Genomic DNA, 24,810 nt, shown 5'->3' on the forward strand with positions numbered 1-24,810 from the left:
ATATTTAATCGGGTATTGTAATAACATAAATCATTCACCTGAAAATAAGCTACATATACCGACTTTTGTTTTCCCCCTACCCACACCGAGCGATTGCATTGTCCACACGTGGGAAGAGGTGTTCGATTGGCATTTCTCTTCTGGACATTGTGAGCAAATGTCTCTGACTGCCCTTTCTCACGTCTTGCCTTGAGATCATAGCATATCATTTTCTTTCCCCATTTACACCTCACATACTGAGTGCCGTTAAATGTTCAGTACTCCTCCTTTCCTTTACGGGTGCAGTTGGCCAGGACAGAGTGAGTTGTGATGCTCATTAGTGGGCATCCCCCACACTCATTGTTACGGCTTTGTGCCACAGAACTCGCAGAGTTCCTTGGGTATGGTGTGGCTTAAAATCCTGAAATTACTGTAGTTGAATTCCACAAGGACAGGACAGTTTTCCAGAAGGGCGACTGAGAACTCTCTCTTCAAGGGACTTTTGTACACATACACTTTTTTAACCGAAAATGATTCCCTGTAGATTTTAAGGGTAAACCCATAAACACAGAAAGATTTATATTAAGAAACACTCAGAGGTGACCCTTGTTTGCAACAGCCCCACAAATAACCAGTGCTGTGTGCTCCTGTGCTGTGTGTGCAGGCAGCAGCCCCACAGCAGGAGCCCTCCCTGCCCATCTCTGTGCCACTGGGCTGAGACACGGGCCAAGAAAATACCAAGGACACATGCCAGGCTCCTCCTGCTCATGAAATGCACTTTATAGCTCTGCTGAGCCCATTCCTGATGAGTGATGTGCCTGCAGGGACAACACGTTTGAAAGGCTGTGAGGACCCCGTGCTTTGCAACCACGTCACCATCGCCCTGCTGAGGTGCAAACAGCAATCTCAGACAGATTTACCCACAGCCGAGTGGTTCAGTTGTGTCCTGGACACACACAGCCCAGGCACAGCTGTCCCAGCAGAGGGGACAGCTGGGACAGACCCCCTTGCTCTGTGCTGGGGGTGCCCACAGCTGAGCTAAGCACAAGAGCAGCCTGGGGTTGCACACTGGTGAGCAGGACAGTGTCTGCTCTCTCCTCTGCCAGTTCAAAGTCTGAATCAGTGAATTTTCTCATTTCCCACTCAAAGGAAGATATGGCAATGGAGCTTTGGGCAGAAAGGGACAAATCAGAGTTTACTTCTGCTCTGGGATAATCTAGGATAAAATCCCTGTGGCTTGAAACAGTGCTGTGAACACTCAGAAAGCTGAAAAAAATAAGGTATTATTTTTGGCTGAAAGTCTTTATGGCTGATGCAGGAACTCTCTCATTAGTTACTCATTGCCTCAGCAAGTCTCATAAAACAGCCAGCAGAGCCCAGCAAATACTTCAGTGTTGTGGAAGCTCAGAAATCCAGGAATTGAACGAGGCCTTGAACCCATTTTATGGACTCACTTCTTACTGAACAACCATAAAATACTAAAATTCTGACCCTATAAATAAGGAAGGGAAAGAACTGTGCATTTCCCAGAGAAGCAGCTTCTCCAGAGACTCTTCCCAAGGTAAGTCCAGGGCTATCTGATCCAGAGACGGGTTCCCCTGACAGATGATCGGAGACAACAAACTCATGTAATGGAGATTAGAGACATAAAACCCCCTTGAATCTGCTCTGAACTGGAAAATGCCCTGCAACATTGGCTCAGTTTATTCCCTGGTGACCCTGTCCCCAGTGAGGGCTCTCCCCAGGGTGTCTGATGGGTTAACCCCTGTGAGCCTTGAGCAGAGGCAGCAATGCTGTGACCCTCTCTCCCACAGAGATGGCGCAGAGACGCAGCCTCGCCGTCCCCCGCGGAGCGCCCATCCTTGCTATTTCCTTCTTTATTTCCTTCTTGGCATGTGTGGCCACAGGTAAGCAGTGGAAAAAAATCCATCCTGGCTTTGTCCAAGCCCCATCACAGGAATTATTGAAACTGCCCAGGGCTGGGTGATGTGACACAGCAGCATCCCAGCTTTTGAGTGTTCTGGAGGTCATCCCCAGAGGACTGTCTGAAAATTTGCCTCTGATTTGAGAGTAGCAGAGAAGGGAATGGGCAAACCTCGGTGTTTTCCAGCATTATTGCAGCAGGGATGATGAGGCCACAGTTTCCAAACCTGCTCAAAGCAGTGAGAAATGTGCTAGGTTTGGCACCTGGGAAAACCTTCAGACTCCTTTATATTCACAGGACCTCAATACCTTTATAATCTGAGCTATGTTTTTAACTCATTCTTCTCAAGCTGCAGTAGTGAGTTTCATCCCATTACAATAATTTATTTCCCATACTGGTTGTTCATTTAGTATGTCCTGAGGTTTGTACCTTTGACAAACTGCAGCTCTGCAACAGCCAGGATACAGCTGAGGGACTGATTAACTCATTTATACTCCCAAGGGCATCCTGCAGCAGTGATTGGCAGCAGGAAAATGATGGGATGGGAATGATCTTTTGCTGGGTCTCACATGGTCACTCCTGGCTTCAGAGATTTTGTTGTCACAGGTCAGGCCTTGGTGTTCTGGCAGTCAGATGCAAAGGTGTGATTTTTATTTTAAATCACTGTGGAGGGAGCTTTGAGATGAAGACAGTTTCTTGTTTCAAAAACTAACATTCCACTTAAAAACAGCTGTTAAACTGAAACCTGAAAGTCTCATCCCTTCTCCAAGGCTGAGGTCTGGAGAAGGGAGCAGGGCAGTTTTGTGGGAACAGTATGGCTTAGATGCTTAAATGTCCTTGTCCTCCTTCCTCTGCAGGTCTGGAACTGTCTGTAAATAACCACGGTGCCGACTTCACCCTGTCCACAGAGCTGGTCCCTGCCATCTCCCTCTCATGCCTCGTGCACAACAGCAGCCAGGCTGAGGAGCTGCTCTGGTACCGTGGAGAGGGGCAAGTGGGTCTGAAAGATGGGAATAAAGTGAACATCAGCAACATCTGCATATCCCCACTCAACGAGTCTGACAACGGAGTCACCTTCACGTGCAGGCTGGCACGGGACAAGTCTGTGCAGGTGTCTGTCATCCTGGATGTGCACTGTGAGTTGCTGTGGTGGATTCCTGTGTGGAATGGCTGGGGTGGGATGGAGCTGTGGGCTGAGCAGCTCTGGCTGGGCGGTGTTTTGCACCCTTGTACGCTGTCTTCACCAAGAAAAAATGCGTTTAGGAGGAAATAACTCACGTGATAGGACACTCCCTTCCCACAGTGGTGCTTATGGCTTCTTTTATAGGAGTGGGTGGGCCCTTAAAAAAGATATTCTGGGTATGTCCCTGCCTCCACCTAGATTATTTCCCAAGGATCCAAGTCAGGGCAGAGGAAATACTGGAGTGACATTCTCTGCCACTGGCTGCCCTCCTCATTCCCAGGGATCAGGAAAGGCTGCACTACCTATCACTGAATAAGGAACATGAGGGATGTGTGAAGGGAACTTACTTTGTGTTAAATGTGGGCATTCTACAAGGTTGGAGCAAGGTGGGGTCAGTCTCTTCTCCCAAGTAACAAGTGATAAGAGGAAATAGCCTCAAGTTTTGCCAGAGGAGGCTTAGATTGGGAATTAAGGAAAATTCCTTCACTGGAAGGGTCATCAAGTCCTGGAGCCACCATCCCTGCAGGGATTTAAAAGAAGTGTAGATGTGGCACATGGGGACATGGTTTTGTGGTGGCCCTGGCAGTGCTGGGTTAATGGCTGGACTCAATTTGAGAAGGCTTCTCCAAACCAAATGGTTCTGTGTTTATATGAACACCATGATTAATAACCCACGAACAGTTCCTCCCCAGCTGAGTGGAGAGGAGACCCTCCATGTGGAAGAAGAAAAAGATGTTACTCTGAGCTGCAACTCCAAATCCAACCCTCAAGCCCAAAGCAGCTGGTTGAAGGACAACCAAAGCTTGACCCTGCAGCAAAGTCACCATGAGGTGTACCAGACCAGCGAGACCTTTCGGCTCTCCATCAAAAAAGTGCAGAAATCTGACAATGGGACCTACACCTGTGTGATGGAATCACCCCTGGGACATGGGACAAAGAATTTCCACCTCATAGTTGAAGGTAACAAGGCTGCTGCTGAATAATAAGCTTTACAAATAACTCTGTTCTCTTTTACAATGGCAACAATCCATTTATGTTACAAAGTGTAAGTGGAGTGGGGTAAATTCCCTGCATGGATTTCTGAGGGCACAGCAACAGCAAGAAACTCTCTCTGCACCTTTGCCTGGGACCACAGCAACAGGAAGGGCCTCTCCTGCTCTTCCTGTTGTGCAAAAGTATTTGGCAAGTGTGGCCTGGGGCAGGCTCATCCCACTGTCACTCTTTCCCATGCTGACAGGGCACACTCAAGTGTGGTTTTAAAGCACCTCAGGTCTTACTTGAAGTGTCTCACTGGATTCTGTCATGCCCAAAGAGCTGCTTAAGGCAAAAAGAGTTGTGCTCCAGAGGTGACTGCAAGGGTTGGGTGCTCAGGGCTCAGGCAGGTGACACTGAATCCCCTCTGTCCAGACCCCTTTCACTTCTGCCCTCCTGGCACAGTGAGGGAAGCAATGTTACCTGTGTCAGTGGTACCTCTGTCCAGCCTAATTTCTGAGCATAACAGTGCCTGGGGGATCTTCCTCAGGAACTGCTGTTTCAATTCTTCTTCAGCTCACTAAAATACAGGCTCAGCTCCCTTCTCTCCGGGGGTCTTACACACAGAGTCAGTCTGCAGACAGCAGAGAGAACACCAGTTAACTCAGCAGTGACAGCTGGGGGAAAAGAAATGTCTTTCCACAGTGCTGTGAAATGCTCTGGGTTATGTGACTGCACTCATTTCTCACATATCCAACCTCTTCTTTCCTGACAGATAAAAAACCTGTTTTTCCCACGGAGGCTGTTATTGCTGCTGCAGTGGTGGTTGGACTCACAATACTTTTTGGAATTGTGGCTCAAAGAGATAAAATTTTTAAGGTATGGAAAGCTCTAGTTTCATAGGAAAAAATAGTATTGTTTGCTGCAGTGCCCTGTTTTTTTCCCCTACCTTTTCTATTCTATTTTATAATGTTGCTTTTCACTGTTAGAAAACTGCTACAAACTATCTCCTGCTTTAGAATTACCAGTAGATAAATCAAGTATTAGATATTTTCATGTGGAAGGCATTATATACTTGCAATATTTGTAACAATATCCCCATGGCCAGAAAACATGAAAGATAACAGGACTGTTGTTTTCTTTTCAGTGCTTCAGGAAACCAAGAGAAATAGCTCTGTAAGTATTTGACTGCTTATTCAAACTTATTCCAAATGAATTCCTTCTTTAAAATCGGCAGAACTTGAAAAAGTTCATTCAGTATGACAAACCCACCCAGCTCTTGCTCTGGCTGCTGAACATCAGCCCACACCTCCTGTCCCAGCAGAGGGGGATCCCTGGGAATATGACAGGACACACAAATCCTGCCCTTCCCTGGCCATCACAGGGCTCTGCCTACCCCTGTGTGTAACCACTGGAAGGGGAAAAAACCCTAATGTCACACCCACAGCCTCCTGACAGCTTTCTGGAGCTGAACACAGCCCAGATGAATTCAACTTACTTGTGTTTTTATTTTGTTTTCCTAGGAGTTGATTTTTCACTTCCTCCGTTCATTTGGCTGCAGGTAAAGAACACCCAGAAAACATCATTTCTAGTGGTCAACCAAAGCCATAGTGTGAGATGATGAGATAAAGCACTGAAACAGTTTTTTTGGGATCAAGTTTGTATGTTTTCTCAAAATATAAGTGGTTCTTTGCATCTTTTGATTCTAACCTGCTGCTTAGAGGGTCAAAACTGTTAGAATTGGTCACTGGAAAACCTTTCCTTGGAGCAGCATTGAGGCAGGTGGGCTGCATGAGATGATGCCAGCTCTTGCCCTGCATGCTTATTCCAACATGGAACACACGTGCAGTCAGGCATGTGGGTTGTGGATCAATCTACAGAGGAATCTCTACTGGATTGTGATGCTGATGCACACAAATAAAGTGAGGTTGGGCTGACAGCTGCAGTGCCATTCCACAGGGTGCTGAGGTGGTGGCCACCCAGCTCCCTGCCCCTTCCCAAAGATCCTATGGGCATCAGCTTCTCTTGCCAGGGTAAAAGCTGCCTGGGACTCAGCACTGCTGCTGCACCTTCTGTGTCCATGGCTGACAGACCCCAGGGCTTGGGGCAATTCCAGTGTGATTGTTCCAGCACCACAATGGGTGGAAAACGTCTCCATCCATCCCTTCCCCCAACAAATGTGCCACTCAAGCACTTTTCTCAAGGTCCTGGCAAGCTGTTGAGGCCTCATCATGCCTTGGAATAGTCCATTACTAACACTGTCAATAAACTTTGTGCTGTAAATCAATTTGAGGGAGTGATGTACCAGCACTCTTCTCAGAGGAGCGGGCAGTTCCTCAAGAGCAAGATTCTGCAGTGTGATCCAGAGCGTGTCCTTGACTCACCAATGCTCAGGGACGTCCCTCAGGGTGCCACAGCGGTGCCACCTCATGTTCCTGGGCGCTCGGCCTCAACACCACCAGCTGTGCAGAGCTGTCCCAAAGCCTCTTGTTCATCTGCCACAGTCCAGGGGGTGACACTGCGGACAGAGCTGGGGACAGCGGGGTGGGGGTGCTGCGGATGGGTGCCACTCCTTCAGGGCCGAGCCTGTGCCACACACAGCCCTGGCACTGAGAGAACCTGTGCCACAAACAGACCCCAGCACTGACAGAGCCTGTGCCACCAACAGCCCCTGGCACTGACAGAGCCTGTGCCACACACAGCCCCCAGCACTGACAGAGCCTGTGCCACAAACAGCCCCCAGCACTGGCGCTCCTCGGGGCGGGGAGGCCGCGGACTCCAGGCGGTGTGGAATGTTCTGGAGCCGGGGCTGTGTGGGTGAGGGGTCGCTGTGAGGGGCCGGCGAGAGGGGTCCGTGTGAGGGGCCGGTGTGAGCGATGTGGCGAGGGGTCCCTGTGAGGGGGTCTGTGAGGGGTGTTTGTCAGGGATCGCAATGAGGCGCCAGTGTGAGGGGTCCCTGTGAGGGCCCCCCCGCACCAAACGTGTCCCTCTCCTCTCGCCGTCCGCCCCCCCCTCGCCGCTCGCCCCCCCTCGCCCCCGGCCGCGGCCCCGGGCCCCTCTTCCGGCTTCCGGTGCCGGCGCTATAAGAGCCGCTTCCGCCTCGGGCCCGCGCCGGGATCGTGCTGCCGGTGCCGCCATGAACGCCCGCGGTGAGGGGGGGCCCGTCCGTGAGGGGCGGGCACGGGGTACAGCGGTACCTCAGCGATGGGGGGAGCTATTACCGGGGAAGGGATAGGGGGGCGCGGGGGGGGCATCGGTACCTTGGCGGTGTGTCGGGGACGGAAATTAGCGGGGTGGGGAGGGGGTTACCGGCCCTTACCGGGGTGTGTAGTCCGGGAGTGGGGGGAGACTCATGGTTACCTCAGGAATAGCTCGGGGGGAGCGAGGCGTTAGCGGGGCTGTGGGCAGGGATAACGTGCCCGCTGTAGGGATGCTCAGCGGTGGATGGGAGGGTGTCCGTGTGTCCGTGTGTGTGTGTCCGTGTGTGTTAGCGGGGTGCAGGCCCGGCGATGCCCCTGTCCCGGCCGTGACCCTGCCCCGCTGTCCCGCAGGGCTGAGCACGGAGAAGGCCGTCGCCTTCACTCGGCGGCTGCGGGCCGAGCCGCAGTTCCTGCTGGCCCAGAACGTGGCCACATGCAACGACCCGCTGGAGGTGTGCCTGCAGCGGCAGGTGGTGCAGGACACGGTGCAGGTGTTCCAGCACGCCGTGCCCGCCGAGGGCAAGCCCGTCACCAACCAGAAGAACTCCGGTAAGGGCGGCTGTGGCCGGGGGCTGGCTCCTAACACTGATTGTGCTCCAGAGTCCTTTGTCCGGGTCTCAGAGCAAAGTCGAATTCCTGCAGCATCCTCCGGAGTTAATAACACACGTTAGACTTGCGGCTTTTGCCTCTTTTCCCTTCTGCACTGTGTAATTGGGAGATGTGCTTGCAACAAAAGATTTCAGAGCTTTTTGGTGTTGTAGAAGCCTGGCCAAAGGCTCGAGGCAGAACTGTGTCATGAATCTCGTGGTAAAAGAAATTGTTGTGCAGCTCCTGAGCACAGGCGTTCCAGATTAATTCGTGTTCCTTTGATCTCTCAGGGAGATGCTGGATCTTTTCCTGCCTCAACGCAATGCGTCTTCCTTTCATGAAGAAATACAACATTGAAGAGTTTGAGTTCAGCCAGTCCTATCTCTTTTTCTGGGATAAGGTACAGTGCTGTAGGTTGTTGTAGGGTTGCTTATGCAATCAGGTGTTAGTGTTGGGACAGAACTTCTTGTAGGCTGCATGGTTTTAGCATGTATGAGAAGAAACTTCAAAAGTTTTTTAAAGCTGTTTTTTTAAATGGTCAAGCAAAGTGGGACTTTCAGCTTGATAAGAAAGTTGTCAAGGTGTTTTGGAAGAGTAGAAGTTTTTTTTCCAAGAGTTCTGTATATTTCAGAAGTTATTTGTTGGTGGTTCAGGAGAAACATGAGTGTAGCTCTGAGGTTTCAGTTGTGCTTGTGACCTGATGGGTGAGCTGTGTGCCTGCTTCTCCCCCTATGGGAAATCAAGCAAATCCAATACTAGTTTGGGCCAGGCTTCATTGCATAACTTCTGCTTCCCATTTTTTGTTCTCCTGCCCTCAAGCTCTGTGTGAAGTCACTCCTAAATATTTGGTCTAAAAAAGCTTTTTATAGGATAGCCCCTGGAATACTAGAGGGGGAAATGAGGACTTCATTGGATGAGCAGAAAGTTGCTTCATCTATTCTGTACTTGCAAAGAACTGAATACTCAGCAGTTAATTAATGAATAATATGTCAGACTTAAAAGTTTTTTTGGTGTTTTTTTTGTCTGTGTTTCAGGTTGAGCGTTGTTACTACTTTTTAAATGCCTTTGTGGAAACAGCTCAGAAAAAGGAGCCAGTGGAAGGAAGACTGGTGCAATTCCTGCTCTCCAACCCCACGAATGATGGTGGACAGTGGGATATGCTGGTTAACATTATTGGTGAGAGAACTGGTCACAAGGAGCCTTCCTGCAACTGCAGCCTGCTTTGAGAAATGGGGAATGGAATAGAATAAGAAATTTAGCTTGAGACCTGAGAATTGGCAACTATTTTTTAATTAAACACCTTTTTTGGGACAGATTTTAAATATTGATCTTAAATCTTGTCTGGCATCACTTTTGCATAGTCCTGTTGAGGATAGAAGCTCAGAAGATCAACAAATAATTAGATAGCCCTGACTTTCCATTTAATAAAAAGGTTCAATCCCCTCTTCCTCCAGTCATCAACTCAACCTCATTTATTTATAGCCACGTACACAATCTTTAGGGCACATGGTAAGGAGAAAAGCCACTGCTGGACTGGGGTTATGTCTACAAAACAGGAGCAAAACTACCTGGAATTGCAGCCTGAAGTTGGTGTAAAGATCAGTGAGAAGGAATTGATGTGGAATGTGGCAGTGCTGGTCTTGCAAAGCTCCTGCAGGAAGGGGATCCTACCTGCTGGAGATAATTACAGCAGCATTTGCTCTCATTTGTCTTGTGAAACAATGTGACACCTTTGTAAATCAACAAGCCAATAATACAAATTTAGAATCACAAAAGGAATTTGTTTCTTTGAAGCCTGGAGGTTCCTTTTTCCCTCATCCCATTGCTATAAATACTTTATCAGGGCAGAGATTTTGGCTGCTGCTGTTACCTCCAGAGCCTTGCATGGTGAGATCTGGGAGTGGTACTGTAATATAGGAAGCCACTGAGCTGCTGCTGGTGGAGGAAAGGAGCCTGGGAAGTCAATTTTAACTTTGGATAATTTACATGGAGTGATTGATAGGAGGCCCAGTTCTTTAGAAGGTATCTCAGGAGATTAAAATTAAAGTAATCAAGGTTTTTTTTTCCTGGAGAACAAGACTTCCTGAAGCACTAATTAATTCAGAACGTGTAAGTGTTGAGTTAAATAATGCTGAGTAGTTCAGGGATTCCACGTTCTGGGATCCCTGTGGAATGCAGATCAGAGGTCAGGATTCAGTCACAAATTAAAATGTAAACTTTGGGTACTTGTAACCTTTAAATAAGACCTTTTCCCTTGTAATCTCTGCATAAACACAGACTTTCTTTATCTTTCATATGGGTCTGAGCAGTAGGAGCCTCTAATGTGAAAAAGCCAGTTATTAACCTGTAATTTTATCTCTTTTAGAGAAGTATGGTGTTGTCCCCAAGAAATACTTCCCAGAGTCTCACACCACAGAGGCTACCAGGAGGATGAATGAGATCCTGAATCATAAGGTAAAATTGATTTAGGGGAGGGGTGGGAATGAACCTGCTCGAAATGTTCCTAACCACCTTATCCTTATTGACCTAAGCGTTAAGTGGATCTCAGCAACTTAAATTTATTTACAAGCAGCCTAAAGTCTCAGCAAAATCTGATGTTAATCTTGAAACAGGAGCAGGAAGGTGAGCTCATGGAAGATGTCCATTGTCAGGCTTCAGTAGCTTGAAAGTACCTTTTGTGGTTTTAGTAGCAGTTATTCCTAATCCTCAAATTTCCAAAGATTTCTTGACATGTGGCTGCTTAAATCTGTTTCTGCAAAACCAGCACATGGTGTCTAAGTGTCTCATCTCCCTGTGTGCCAAGGTTTCTAGAGATGACTGCCAAATGTGGTGAAAAAGATGGAAAAAAAAAATAGTTTTTTAAAAACACTGCATGTTAAAAATCAGCTATCAGTGTAGAAGTGCACAGCTTTGTCTGAAGGAAGACGTTAACTCACACCCTGAACTGCAGGAATGAATTAGCCTGGGAAAATGCTGGTGTAGGTAGCTAGATGAAAAAGGCAATTAAAACATTTTTTTACAGTTTGCTGCATTTTTTCCAGTTCATATGCTGCATGCCCAGGGAAAACTGCCTGCTGAAATCCACATAAAAAATGCAAAATGCGTGGTGGAATGAGCTTGGGCGTTTTAAATGTTGTTAATGCTGCTCTAATCCTGAGCATGGCAAAGCAGCTGGTCCTGAGGGATCCCCATCACTGTTCCTGCCCTTATGGATGCTGACACTAATGGGAAGTTTCTGTTGCTCTGGCTGCAGCTGTGCATGCACTGGGGAAATGCCCCTTTCTTTTCATCAGCCAAGAGATCAATTATGCATTAGAATTGCAAAATAAATGTGGCAGTATGAAGGAAGTGTGTTCTGTGAGGTGCTGCTGTGTGTGGATGTTTTGGCATCATTTACAGGACACAGAAATCAGGCTTTAAGAGCTTAATGGCTGCCAGCCTCACATCAGTGGTTGGAAGTGGTAACTGAGTTGTGACTATTTGTTAATTTTTGGTATTATTTTACTTTAGCAGCATTCAATTATCTTATTTTTTAATGAATCAATCTCTAACAAAGCTTCTGAAAGGTATTTTCATTTTGAAAACACATTGTGAAGAGTAAAATAGGTGCTTGAAACAAGCAGATAGGAATTCCTGGAAAATTATCAGGTGGCACCTTTCATACCCTTTATAACAAAGTGACTTTCTCTTTAAACAGATGAGAGAATACTGTTTGAGGCTAAGGAATATGGTGGAAAGTGGAGGAAACAAAGGAGAACTTTGTGCTGCCATGGACATGATGATAGAAGAGGTAAATAAAGTGATGTGACATGAATCTTGGAACACAGGGCTGGAATGGATGAGATTCCTTCCTTTTGTTGTGTAGCTGTTGGATCAGCCAAAACAAGTGCCTCTTGTACCTTAAAGTGTTATTGGAGCTGTTCAAGTGAATTTGTTTTGCAGTGGATTGTTGCTTACCTCATTCTGAGTTTTTCTAATCCTTCCAGACAAATATTTTGCATCCACAGGTTTCAGAATGAAGATAATTTACAGCCATCTGCCCCTTGCTGTAGGAAAAGCAGCATTTTGTCTCTGGAGAGACCAAAACAGTGGCATTGTCAGGCTCTTAGAAATAACAGGAAAGGTTGAAATTTGCATTTTGATGGCTTTGAATGCAAATCTTGTAGCACAAGTGTTGTGCAAGGATTCCCCACAAGAGAGCAGAAAAGCACCACAAAAGGGAGGTGTGTGCACAAGGCTGAGCCCAGCTGAGGGCTGCTCCTGGGGGCAGCAGAGGAATGAATTGCAGCCTGGTTTTGGTTGGGAATTGACTCCATCACTGCCAGTGTGTCTGCAGTGCCTGAACCTCCTCCTGCTCACACAAACCCACATCATTTTTCTCATCTGTGCTGCTCATACTTGATTCTCAAACTGCCAGAAATAATTTAAACTTGAGGCTGTTATAGTGTGAGTCCATGCACTTTAAAGAAAGTACTTCTCGAATATACAATACCAAGTGACCTAGTGATTACATGCATGTCTTTAGATGAGTCAAGAAATCAAATGTTTGGTGTTGTGTGTTAGCTTTTTCTCCAATCCACTGAACATCCCTGTTAGGCAGAACCTACCTTGGGCTATCTCTGTAAAGTTTTATTTCCATAATGTATTGTCTTGGGTTTTGGAAATTCACCTTTTTAATTAATGTAAAATTCTGTAGCTTCTTTTTATCTAGTTTTAAGGTTAGGTTAAAAGAAGAAAACAGCTTTGTGTTCCTTGAGTTTCATCAAAACTGTTGTGAAATTCATGCCTTAAGAATGCTGTGCTTTGAGCCTGCTCCAGAATGTTGCCAATTTGCACTTAGTTCAAAGGTGAATTAATGTAACTGCATGCAGTGTGTGTCCAAAAGCCCTTGGGGGATTCTGTAGCAGACATCAAAAGCTTCCTAGAGGTGGTCATTGTTAGGACAGGCACAGAGTTCACTGCTAAATGTTTCTTCATTTTTTTGGAGCCTCCTGCCCTCTGACAAGAGATCCTGGAACTGACATGAAAGGTTCTTAACTGATTGCAGTTTTCTGTTTTGTAAAAGATTGTGCTTAAATCTGAGGTTAACAGCATCTTTTCCTGCAGTAGTAAAGGTGGTTTGCATGTGTTTAGAAGTGTATGAGTGGTGCCTCTATTTTTGTGGCAAAGCAGAGCTTGATTTTGTTCTGGGAGTTTCTATTTGCATAGCAAATCTTGGTTTGCTCCTGCTGGGAGCTGCAGGACTGGAGCTGAAATGGGGCAGTTGTTGTGGAACACTGGATTAAATATTCACTCCATAACTGTAAAAACATTCTTATCAAAACAGCAGGTCAGAAGCTGAAATCAGTGCAGATCATGGGATAGAATTTTTCTTCCTTTACTGTTCTCCTCTGTAGACTCTTCCTTATCAGGAGTGTCCTCCTTTTCCCCTCCTCATTAATGTGGGGTTTTGCACAAGCCACTCTATCTTTGCCTTATTTTTCTTCTAGTTGTCACTAGGGCAGTGTAACTCACCTTTTAGTTTAAATATGCTTTTTATTTACTGGTAGAGGAAGCTTGTGAGATATGAAGAGAGGGCCTGTGCTGGGTGTGGTGGCAAAACAATTGAGGGAGGCCATTCCAGGCTCCAGTGCCTCTGTTCACTGGAGACTTCTGTCTCCATCACTTTCCTTCCTCTGGCTGGAGCCCATTTGGTTGCTGCTCTCCTTTTAGGCATTTTTCTTATTTTGTGTTCATGGCCTCATCTCTCAGCACTTGAGGTTATCTGAGGTAATGTGGGTGTAGCCACAGCAAATGGTACCTTTTGTGCAGTCTGCAAAATTAAATATTTATGGTAGTTCAGGGGTTTATATTTGCTCTTTACCACATTTGAGAAATGTGTGAGTTCCTGCAGCAGAAGCCTTATGCCCACACCATTGTTTCAAGCTGTAATTAATCTTTTCACTTGTTCTCTTAAATTGCTTGGAGCAAGAACACCTTTATTTAGCAGGAGCATTGCACTCCTTTTGCTGCCAGCGCAAAGAGCACATTAGCATAAAGCCAGTTCTTATGGAACCTTAGGATCAGCTCCAGAAAGAGTTAAATCAGCTCTGGGGAAGGTGTTGTGTCTACTCTGCTGTGTAAGTGTGAAGACTGCCAGGCTGGGAAAGCTGGCACAGACCACAGGAGCTGGATCCCAGTGCAGAAGGTGCAGCTGAGATTTGATTTGATTCCTTCTCCCTTATTTTAAATAAACCTGATGGTTCCTTGCAAGGAAGAGACTTTTGCTCAGGACATGGACAGAGCTGAGGATCAGTATCAGCTGAAATAAAACAGATTCAAACCTGTTCAACTGTGATTAAATTCCCTGTCCCCAGAGTACCTGTGGCAGGTCCTGCTCTGTATCTCTAAAGACACTCACTGCCAGTGTTGGCACATTTTCTGATAAGCCCTGTGAGAAAGTACAGTAGTGGTTCTGAAGTGCAGTTTTATATTCTGATTTACAGGGAGGCTGATGGCTTGAAATCTGGTCAACCTTTTGTGCTAAAAATCCAAAGATAGCTGCCAGCTGCAAAGGATGTCACAGGCAGCAGGCAGGGAGCTGGAATTAAATTGCATAACCTGCCAGCTCAGCCCTAAACAGAGATGTTGTTAAATGTATTAAAAGAGATGAGGAGATTATTCTGGGGTTTTGAAAAGAAGCAAAGGCCCATCTTTGAAATCCAAATGAATATTAGAGTAAAAAATGAATCAGTACAAGGATAAAATGCCCACATTAAAAGGTCTGGTTTATCTCTGCATGGGGCAAACCACCTGGTGGAACAGGTGATGCTGAATGATCAAGCCTTTTGAGAATCAGTTTGTTACAGTTCCTCTGGCAGTGTTGGAGGAGCTTCAGAATTGCTGATGAAATATTGTAACAAGGCTGGAAAGTGCCCTGTTTTTTGCTTTGGGCTGCTGCATTCCTAGGATAACCTGGAATTTGTAAGCTTCTGTTGTGCCTGGTGGCTTACCTGTGAACATGGAGATGGAAACTGTTGATTTTCCTGGGGCTTTTCAGACTGGTTTTGAACTGCTGAAACACCAAGATTTCAGGAGCTGAATGCAGATAATTGATGTGTGTGTGTTTATTGATGGGTTCAGAGGTGACTGTTAAGATCCCATTTCTGGTTCTCACACAGAGAAATCCATGCTGCAGTGGCACTGCTGTGGTAGGACAGGCACAGCTGCATGTTCCAGCAGGCTCACAGCTGTTTGCTTCTCTGGGCAGGTATTCAGAATAGTGAGCACTTGCCTGGGCAGCCCTCCGGAGACTTTCTGCTGGGAGTTCCGGGATAAGGAGAAGAATTACCACAAGTACGGCCCCATGACCCCGGTGCAGTTCTACAACGAGCATGTGAAGCCTTACTTCAACATGGAGGACAAGGTTGGGCCAGCTGAAAACTTTCCAAGGCTTTTTCTCTGCCAGTGTCTGTCCCCCCTGTAACTGCAGCACCTGGGATGGGCACTGCTTGCCCAAGTCATTGTGTTTATTCTGCCTGTTGTGCTGTTTGTGCTCTACCCTTCAATTATCTGGGATCTCATGTTGCAGTCCATGATGGTTTTGTAATGATAAAATATGCAATGATCTAATCAGTTGCAATATGTCATAAGGCAGACATTAGGGAAAGAATAACACACAGAGCTGCTCTGCCACAGTTATGAGGTGAACTTGTGAAACAAAACAAAAAAAAAGCAACAAACACAACCTTAAAAAACCTCTTAATTCAGCCCAGTGGCTTGTTTGCTGATGGGGCAGGCTGGGACAAAAGCCATTCCCTGAAATCCTTCTAGATTCAATCTTCAAAGATTTCAGCTATGTTGCACCTTATTTTATGGCATCTTGGTTTTTTGGCAGATTTGTTTAGTGAATGATCCTCGACCCCAGAATCCCTACAACAGGCTCTACACAGTGGAGTACCTGGGCAACATGGCTGGAGGGAGGAAAACTCTCTACAACAACCAGCCTGTGGAGGTGCTGAAGAAATTGGCTGCAGCATCCATTAAGGATGGCGAGGTGGGTTTGGTTCCTCTTGGTGGATGGCACAGGGCAACCACTCCTGGGATTTGGCACAGACATGACCCTTCCTTCTCTTGGCAGGCTGTGTGGTTTGGCTGTGATGTGGCAAAGCACTTCTATGGCAAGCTGGGAATCAATGACCTGAATATGTGAGTAGAGAATCAAACCAGAATGTCACTTGGGATACTCAGTGAAGACATGCACAGTCCTTTAGCTGCTCAACAAACTGATTTGTACATACTTTAAATTATATACTCCAAAAGAGTATATTTAAGTAATTCAGCAGCAGCAGGATTTTCTTTACTTGTTAGTTTAATCTGAGTCCTTTAAAGATGCACTATGAGTAGCTGTTAAATATTCTTACTTATGTAAATGTCTAATATATGGTGAGATAAACTCCTAAAGGGATCAGGTTTTGCATTTATTCTGACATTAAAATTGATTGAACTCCTATGTAGTGGCTCCTGGCACAGGGCAGTCTCCTGATTCCCTCAGTCAGAACTCCCCCTGCATCCTTTCTCATGTGGCTTATTTCTCTTTCTGTTAGATTTAATCATGAGCTGGTGTTTGGTGTCTCCATCAAGAACATGAACAAAGCAGAACGACTGATCTTTGGAGAATCCCTGATGACCCATGCCATGGTCCTGACAGCTGTCACTGAGAAGGTAGAGTCTCCCTCCTGGAGTTCTGCTGCTGGCAGGGATGTGTTGGGATATCCTGGCAGCTTTCTGTGCTCTGGGCTCACTCAGTGTGCCACAAGGCCTGGTTGTTTATTCCCTTTGTGTTGTTTGTGTCTGAGTGTTCAGAACTGTAAATATTTAACAAGGAGGAAAGAATTTTAGACATGTCAAAGGACTTCTTTCCTTTTACCCACAAACTTTGATTGGATAATCACTGCCTGGTTATTCCAGTCTGGTTTGGAGGCTGTTAAAATGCTGGTAGGAGGCACTTTGCAGCAGGGTTAACCTCCTGCAGCTCCCTGGCATGTGATCTCTGACCTCTAATTAGGGAAGGGAAATGATGTCCAGCATAGCTCTGTGGCAAACAGCAGGCTGAGAGGAATCCACAGCTAGATCTGCTCCTGGCACCATAACAAAGCACATCATGAAGTAAAAGGAGCATACAAAAACTTACAACTCAGGGTTATCTGCAAAGTTGATGTTTCCATTTATTTCCAGAAGTTGCCATTATTAAAGGTTCTTTGAAGTGATCTCTTCCTGTCCAGCTTGGCCTTGGCTTGAGAAATAACAGCTTGCACAGCACTGAACAAGTTTGCCTGAGCTGTGGAGTTTTGAGACTTGAGATGGAACTGCTGAGTCACAAGACTGTTCCAAGTTACTTTTTACAACTCAATATAATTTTTTCCTATTTTCTGCATTCTGAGCTCTTGAGGCTTCCATTGTGTATCAGATTGCATGAACACTTCTCTAAATATCTAACTGAAAAACAAGGAGAACCTTCAAACTTCTTAAAAACCTGAATCTGAAGGGGCTTTGAGAAACTGGTTTGTAATATGTAATATTTTGGATTTACTTACTTTTTTATGAAAAGGCACTGAAGATTTTTTAAAAATCATATTATAATTTTATAACATCAAAAATGGATGTGGATTAAATGCACTCTGTACATGTGCTCCTCCCAATTTCTCTCTGAGAGCATCCAGAGTTGACATCCTTGGTCTGGGAGCACTCTCTTCCATCTCTTCAAGGGTTTGTACTTGCTCTCACCAGTTCTGTTCTGGATTCTGACAGTTCCTTGTTCCTTTCCTCTGATTCCCAGTTCAGGCAAGTTGTGCATCCTGTATTTAATTTCCCCCACACCCTGACGTGGGGGGACAGGGACAGCAGCTTAAATTCTGTGAGTCAGTTAAATCCAAACTAGAATTTAGTTAAATTTCAGCTTCCTGATAAAATAAATATTGATTGCAGACTCGCTCCTTCACCACATTTCTTCATATTTTATCTAAGTAGATAGATGAGTATTTTATAAAATGGCATTTCTCCAGCCATTAGCAAGAAACCATGGGGACTCTCAGGAGTGGAGCTCTGTTTTTCCTGGTGCTGCATTTGGATGTGGAAGGGGTTTCCTGCTCAGATGTGACCTCTCCTTCACCACTGAATGTCATGGGCTTGTTTTGGCACAGGATGGGCAAGAGGATGCATTTGAAAAATGGAGAGTGGAGAACTCCTGGGGTGAAGACCGTGGCAATAAAGGTAATTTATAGTCATGAGAGCAGAAAGTTGAATGTTTGGAAATGAGGATGTGGAAGGGACAATCCAATAACCAGACTGGTTTGTGTCTGGAAGGCGTGGGAAGATACTGATAGACTTCATCAAAAGCTCATATTTTATCAAACTTTATTCCTGCATTATCAGTTTTTGTTAAGGTTGTTCAGTTTATTGCAGGGAAGCTGCTGATACTCTTAAGCCTTGATATCAGTTTGCTGTTGATCCCAAGTAAATTCCCAGCTATTATCCCTGCCAAAAACCAGCAGCTGCAGGAGTTTGCTCTCCCTCTGTCACACTGGTCAGAACCTTGGCTGTTTTGTTGCTCATAATCCTTTGCTGCAGAACACAAGTGTGGAAAATCTGGTAGCATGAGTCCAAAAACATGATGGCACCTGTCCTGTGAGACAGCAGGAACTCCTGTGGGCCTGTAACCAATCTGTTCATGAAGTGATAAAAGTTTGGCTGTATCAATAAAATAGGATCACTGCCAAGGACTGCACTGCATAGGAATGATTTTTCTTTCTAGTACAAAAGGAGAAATAAAGGCTTCACTGCACCATTTTTAACTAAAGCTTTTGGTAACAGTCAGGCTTTAATCTGTGCACTGCACATGGGGCTCATGTTGGCTGTGGCTGCTGGTATTGAATAACCTTCCTGAGCCATGTGTGAAACTGAAGTGGTTTTTGTTTTCTTTTAAAGTACTGTTTATCAATCATTGCAAGGCTTTGCTTACAGATTTTGTAGATGAGGAAGTGAGGGCTTGGCTGGTCCCAGCTTGGGCTGCAAACAGCTGCAGTGCAGACTGTTCAAACTTTTTGAAGAGCTGGCAGTGAAAAAAAAATAAAAATCATAATTCTGGTTGCCTTCTTGAAGCTGTGCCAAAGCCATGGCATGCAGCCCCTCTCCTGTGCTTCTGCTTGTGCTGGGGGTTCTCCATGAACTTGTTTTCCTGTTGCTGCTGTCCCAGCTGCCCTCTTGGGACACTTTGGGAAGGTTCTGAGGGCTGTGCCAGGGCCCTGTGCCAGCCTGGGGTGGCACCTGGCAGCAGTGTGGGCACAACCCTGAACCACAGCTCAGAGCTGGTTTAGGAAATTGCTTCCAGTGGCTTCCCTGCTCATGGAAACTGGGAATAACCACAGGGTGTTCCTCTGCTGGTCTGAGGGGCAGCTCTGAGCCATCCAGCATCCCTGCTTTACCCTGCCAAGGCCAGGCAGCTTTTCCAACGTGGGGTGGAGGAGAACTCTGTGATTTTTGTCACCTCCTGAATGAGACAGGCCGGATGTGGGCTCAGCCATGGCACAGCCTCAGTGGTGAGTGTGCCAGGCCTGACTCTGTGTCCCCAGGAGTAACAGTCATTGCTGGCCACATTTTTCTGCTGCATGTTAATCCCAAATGCTGTGCTTGTAAGATCTGGTGTGGCAGAACTTTCCCAGGATATCTTGGTTGTCTTCTGGGAGCTGACTATTTTTGGAGAACTCTGTTTTAGGATGTGGTCTTATTTATAAACTTTTCAATAGCATGAACAGCTCTGAGGAAAACAGAGTATTCTTGGAAGTGTCTTAATTTGTTGTGGCCTCTTGGTCTTGCAGTAGTTTCTGTTCTGAGTTAACTGCATCCATCCACAGCAGAGTATTCCAATAAAAATCTTCAGACTTGACAAAACAATGAAACAGTTGATGTTGAGCCTTCAAGGCTCAGCAATATGGCAGTAGTGAAATGTTCTTTGGAATGTTGGATTAAGTAAAGAAGCCAAATCAATGCTGAGCTACCATCAGTAGCACAGGGCATCAGCTGAGCCCTGACACTGCTACAAGTGGTGCCTGCTGGGCTGGGACTGAGCTGTGGCACTTCTGTGCTGCAGCATCCCAATGCACACTCACTTCTCAAGAATGAGTTCTAGAGCTGTGTCAGAGGAGCTGGTTGTTCCATTGAAGTAAAATATGAGCCCAGAGTGACTTGAATAAACTCTGCCCTATCTTCTCCCCATGGCATCTGTGTGGACTTTGCAGGGTGAGTCACTGTCCCTTATCTTCTTTGTACCAGGGGACACCATGATCTCTGGAAAATCTTGCTCCCTGGGTATGCTCTGTTTTGCTCAGGGAGTTGCCTGGAAAAATGCCTTGACAGAAAATCCCATCAGAAATAGGAAGCTGGAGTCTATTTCAGGGAGCTGAATCCCTGAATGATTTTCTTGGGTATGACCAAATGAGCTACTCTGGAGCAAAAGGCAATTTATGTATGTCCTGCAGGGCTCCTTCCCAAACACTGGGAGAGGTAACTGAGAGTCACAGAATCCTTTTGGTTGGAAAACCCCTTTTTAGGTCCAAAGGAGTCCAACTGTTCACCCAGCACTGCCAAGTCCCCAATGTCACATCTACACATCATTTAAATGCCTTCAGGGACTGTGACTCAACTTGATGGGGTTTCTTCTCCTTCCTGCCCTGATTTTCCACTCTCCAGTAGTAGCTGTGTAGGAGGTTGAGGATTCAGAGTTTGTCTGAGCTGTCTTGCAGTGCCACTGAGTCTCTATCTCACTGTGATAAGAGTCAAGATTTTAATCTTATCTACCTTGTTATGGAATTGGGAAACTGTGCTTGGGTAAGTCCAGCACAAGAAACCAGAGTCCACATGAGTGAGGAGTCAGCCAGGAATGATGCTGAACTTGGCACATCCCAGCTGGGTGTGGGGGACAGGAGTAAGCCCCAACTCCCAGGATTTCTTGGACAGGGTGATCAAGGGTCCAGCCTGCAACAAAACACCAGGGACTGGACTTGAGCCATTAAACAATGAGTGAACAAATGACTTTTTTGTGAGGAAAGAGCACTCTTGTTTTGTGTGGGGTTCCCTGCTTTTCCAAGTACAGTCCAGGGTGCCAGGTGCCACCTGTTTGCCCTGTGGAATGGTGCAAGAGATTGGGACTGCTGGTTTGGGAGTTACGGGATGGAGTCAGTTATATATTCACACTTCAAGGGGGCAGAACTGAAATCTTGTGGTAGTGCTTGCCCTGGAGAAAGGGAACCCCTCTGAACCAGCCCAGCTTTGCCTCCCCTAAATATTTAGTAACTACATTTATATCTGTTGTGTAAGTGTTTCTGGAACCCTGTGTGGTTTTCTCAAGGAATGAACGCTGCTGACAAATGTTGCTTGTTTTCTGAGGTAAAAAAGTCACTTCCCAATCAAATATTTCCTTTCTGTTTAATTGGCTCTTTTTCAGCTACACAGGCAAGTTGAATTATTCTGAGCAGTCTTTTGTTGTGGAGACACACAGGACGTTATTACCTAACTTTGAACCCAGCTTATCCCATCGGATATCTTTTTTTAAAAGCAAGGAAGAGGGGAATACTAAATCACACCGAGGAGAGGGGTCCATCTGCTTATCTTGGCATGAAAGGAGCTTTTTTAGGATGCATCTCCAGCTAGAAGTCAACTCCCTTTGGCCTTTTTGTGTTTTGTATTGGCTGTTGCTGTCCTGCAGGAAGGCATTTCAGGGATTTGAGTGCAGGCACCCAGTGTGTGTCTGTGCTTCTCATCCCAAAAGTGCCCAGAGGTGCTGTTCATTTCTCTCCCTGTGGCTTCTCCAAGGCCCTCTGGGGACCTGGAGGGGCTTCCCAGGTGTCTGTAGGGTGTGTGTGTGTGGCTCTGCACTGCCCAGGCCTCCCCAGAGCTGAGTTATTTGCATGTTCTGGAGTCGTGCTTGGCGCTTCCTCCCCGCTCAGACGCCGCGATCCCAATCGGCTCCGAGGGACAGGATGTCAGAGCAGGGTTCATTAATCCTCTCAGGGTGCAATTACTTGTTGGCTCTTGGGAGTGAGAGGTTTTTGTGTGTCCCAAGAACTCATATCCTGAAGGGAGGATAATCAAGGCAGCTCCCTTTGGCAGTGTTTCCAAAATGGCTTCTAGCTCGGGTTACAGTTGATAGGGGTTTTAATTTATGGGATTATCTGATTTCTTGCTTTAGAAACAAGATGGTGGAGATAGATCATTTATTGTCCATATTCTGTGGACATTTTCTTGTTTCATTTGATTGTGTGATGATACAATATAAGGACACAAGGAACTTTATTACATAAAGCCTTTTCATCTCCTAAATGCTTCCTTTCTCACAGCCACTCTCACTCCCAGTTCACCTGGAACAGCTTCTTTCCAGTGGTAGCTCTGCTAAAACCTCTAAAGTGACTTCCCTCACTCTCAGTTCCAAGGGTGTTCACTTTCATTTTCATATTAAAGGAAACAATTAGGATTTGCTTCAGCCTAAGTGTGATTTTAAATGCCTTGGAGGAAAGCAGTGGCTGCCTCTTACTGCAAAAACTAAACCAAGAAAGTTTTCTTAGAACAGGTTGAACCTGAAAAATTCTAAAGACTCAAATAGATTGAAATAATTTTACCTTCTGCCTTAAAGGCTTTGTAATTCCCTTCAGTATTCTCAGTGCCCATTTTAACAGAGCAGACATAAATTACAGATACTCTGACTCCTGTTTTTCCTGGTGGGCTTCTTGCCTGACCTTTCAGTGCACACAAAGCACATCCTGTGTGTTAACTTCCTCCAGATATTTTTTGGTGTGTTTGGAGAGATAACCAGCGTGACCAGGCCATGTTTAATGCATCATTCATAGGTGAGGCTTGTCTGTGGCTGCTTTCCTGCAGTGGCTCTGTGCTGTGATGCTGTTTTCCCCCCAGGTTACCTGATCATGACCGATGACTGGTTCTCCGAGTACGTGTACGAGGTGGTGGTGGACAAGAAGCACGTGCCCGAGGAGATCCTGGCCGTGATGCAGCAGGAGCCCATTGTTCTGCCAGCCTGGGACCCCATGGGGGCTTTGGCCAAGTGAAGCACGGAGCATTTGCCTCCTCATGGCCATCAGAAGTAGCTGCAATAGAGAATTCCAGTGGTCGGAAGCCATAGCCAAACGATAACGAGACCGAGCCCTCGGCCTGGTCCCTATTCCTGAAATGTAAGTTAAGGATCCTTGGGAAATAGCGCTTCACTGATCCAAGCTCTCAGACAGGCTGCTCCAAAACTCACAAGGGAAAAGGAACAAAAACCTCACCATGAAAGCAGATCAGTGCTGTCAATGGCAGTTTGATTTTACCTTAAACTTTTAATGCGAATCAGCGTAGTAATGTAGTAAAATTCTCTTCATCCTTGTTTTCCCTAGAAAAAATGGGCATTAAAGGCCCTTTAGAATTAATAGTTAGGTGATTGTTAGAGCAAGCATATTGAGATAACTAACCAATTATGGTCTGACTTGTCCTATAAAAGAACTCCCCCAAAATATTTTATATATTTACAGTTTTGGAGGGGATGTATGAATTGAAACTGCTAAAAATGACCTTTAGAAAATTTTCTCTTCCATCAGAATTGGGGAAGTGGAACGGTTTCCTTGAGTTATCCAGCTCCACTTTTATTCTTCCACTATTGAGTAGGGACTGGATAACCCCCCCAAGGGCCAGTGCTATGTCTGTGTGCTCAGGAGCGCTATTTTTCACTTATTTTAGCAAGAACAACCATAAATTTGTTCACAGGTGGAGTTAGTGTCATGCTCAACAGAAAAACCAACGGTTTAATTGCTGCATTTTATTTGGTTGTTTTAAAAAACAAGATGGTGCTATGAAGCTTTTGAATAAACACTTTCTAAAGTGATTGGGACAGTTGTGGTTTCGTTTTTTAAAGAGGTGCACGAAGCTGATGGAATGGGAAGGTGTTGGGGAGCTGCATGAGGGTGTGGGGCCTCCATCACAGACCTTGAACAGAAATGGGGATGGACACATGATCCTCCAGGGACCCTTCTGGGGTCTCATGCAGTGTCCACTTTGTGCTGTCACTTGAGTGAAGGCAAGCAAACGGTTCTTGTACTCCCTGGTGGCTCTGACACAGAGCCAGATCTCTTGGAAAGCTGTGCTATGCACAATATTTTCATTATGACTAATGCATTTGTTGTTTTGGGGGCTTTTTCCTCTTCCAAAAGGTCAGTGAGTTTAGTTCTTCAAGCTCTTTCTACTTATGAGTTTAACACCAGTTCTTCTGTTTCCTCTGTGCTATCTATGAGTGCAGTATCAGCCAAGAATTAACTTTTTCTCTAGACTTTAACTGACATTTTTGTTGCTGGTGGTAGCACTGATGAGGATTGAGCTTGATAAATTCAAAACTGATTTCCAGCCAGTTTTTGTTGGTTTCAGTATTTTTAAGTATTGTCCAGCCTGTGCTTATCTCCCCAGTTTTTGCCCAGATATTTCCCTGTACACTTCATACAATAGTATTGTGGGTTTTTTTTCCTTTCCTTCAAATAAGCACAGAAAATCCACATGGCTGAAACACATTATGGGGAATGAAGCCAATCTGGCAGCAGCGCTTCTTACTTTATGCCCTGCAATTTTATAAATTCTTTCCAAGGTGGAATTGGGAAGGGGAGGAGGGGGATGCAGATGCCACAGTGAGAGCTGTGGTTTTTCCTCTGAGGGCAGTTGGACAAAGTGTTCTGAGGTTTGTGCTGGTGCCACCAAGTCAAGGATATTCCTCTGCCTGTGGGAGAACAGCCATGGAAACACTGGTAAGGATTCTACTGCAGCTCTTGTTATCCTTATGGGTGGCTGGGGATGTTTTTGACCTGTAGTTTGAAATGTGGATAAAATCTGAGGATGAAATTATTCCCCATGAACTGATTCCCTGCTGATGTGACTTTTTCTGGGTCACTCTGCCC

At 45.8% G+C, this 24,810-nt stretch overlaps 2 protein-coding genes across 2 annotated transcripts; both read left to right on the top strand.

Moving 5' to 3' along the window:
- The first annotated feature begins 15 nt into the window (after positions 1 to 15).
- On the top strand, positions 16 to 5,238 carry TMIGD1 (transmembrane and immunoglobulin domain containing 1). Its single transcript, XM_033078088.1, has 5 exons — positions 16 to 1,886; positions 2,761 to 3,039; positions 3,768 to 4,046; positions 4,834 to 4,937; positions 5,206 to 5,238. Exons 1-5 carry the CDS (start codon positions 1,796 to 1,798, stop codon positions 5,236 to 5,238), a joined length of 786 nt encoding a protein of 261 aa, XP_032933979.1. The 5' UTR covers positions 16 to 1,795.
- A 1,885-nt stretch (positions 5,239 to 7,123) lies between these two features.
- Positions 7,124 to 23,753, top strand: BLMH (bleomycin hydrolase). The gene is made up of 12 exons (XM_033078087.1): positions 7,124 to 7,207; positions 7,610 to 7,807; positions 8,137 to 8,246; positions 8,881 to 9,022; positions 10,212 to 10,300; positions 11,544 to 11,636; positions 15,096 to 15,251; positions 15,723 to 15,881; positions 15,966 to 16,033; positions 16,432 to 16,549; positions 18,028 to 18,097; positions 22,790 to 23,753. Exons 1-12 carry the CDS (start codon positions 7,195 to 7,197, stop codon positions 22,939 to 22,941), a joined length of 1,368 nt encoding a protein of 455 aa, XP_032933978.1. The 5' UTR covers positions 7,124 to 7,194; the 3' UTR covers positions 22,942 to 23,753.
- The last annotated feature ends 1,057 nt before the right edge of the window (positions 23,754 to 24,810 follow it).

The sequence above is a fragment of the Catharus ustulatus genome, chromosome 22 (genome assembly GCF_009819885.2).
Source record: "Catharus ustulatus isolate bCatUst1 chromosome 22, bCatUst1.pri.v2, whole genome shotgun sequence".
In the NCBI taxonomy this organism is placed as follows: domain Eukaryota; kingdom Metazoa; phylum Chordata; class Aves; order Passeriformes; family Turdidae; genus Catharus; species Catharus ustulatus.

Coding starts and splice junctions, on each gene's coding strand:
- TMIGD1 (XM_033078088.1), top strand. CDS start 1,796: ATGGCGCAGAGACGCAGCCTCGCCGTCCCCCGCGGAGCGCCCATCCTT. Junction 3,040..3,767: donor TGTCATCCTGGATGTGCACT/GTGAGTTGCTGT, acceptor ACCCACGAACAG/TTCCTCCCCAGCTGAGTGGA. Junction 4,047..4,833: donor TTTCCACCTCATAGTTGAAG/GTAACAAGGCTG, acceptor CTTTCCTGACAG/ATAAAAAACCTGTTTTTCCC.
- BLMH (XM_033078087.1), top strand. Junction 15,252..15,722: donor ACTTCAACATGGAGGACAAG/GTTGGGCCAGCT, acceptor GTTTTTTGGCAG/ATTTGTTTAGTGAATGATCC. Junction 18,098..22,789: donor TGAAGACCGTGGCAATAAAG/GTAATTTATAGT, acceptor TTTTCCCCCCAG/GTTACCTGATCATGACCGAT.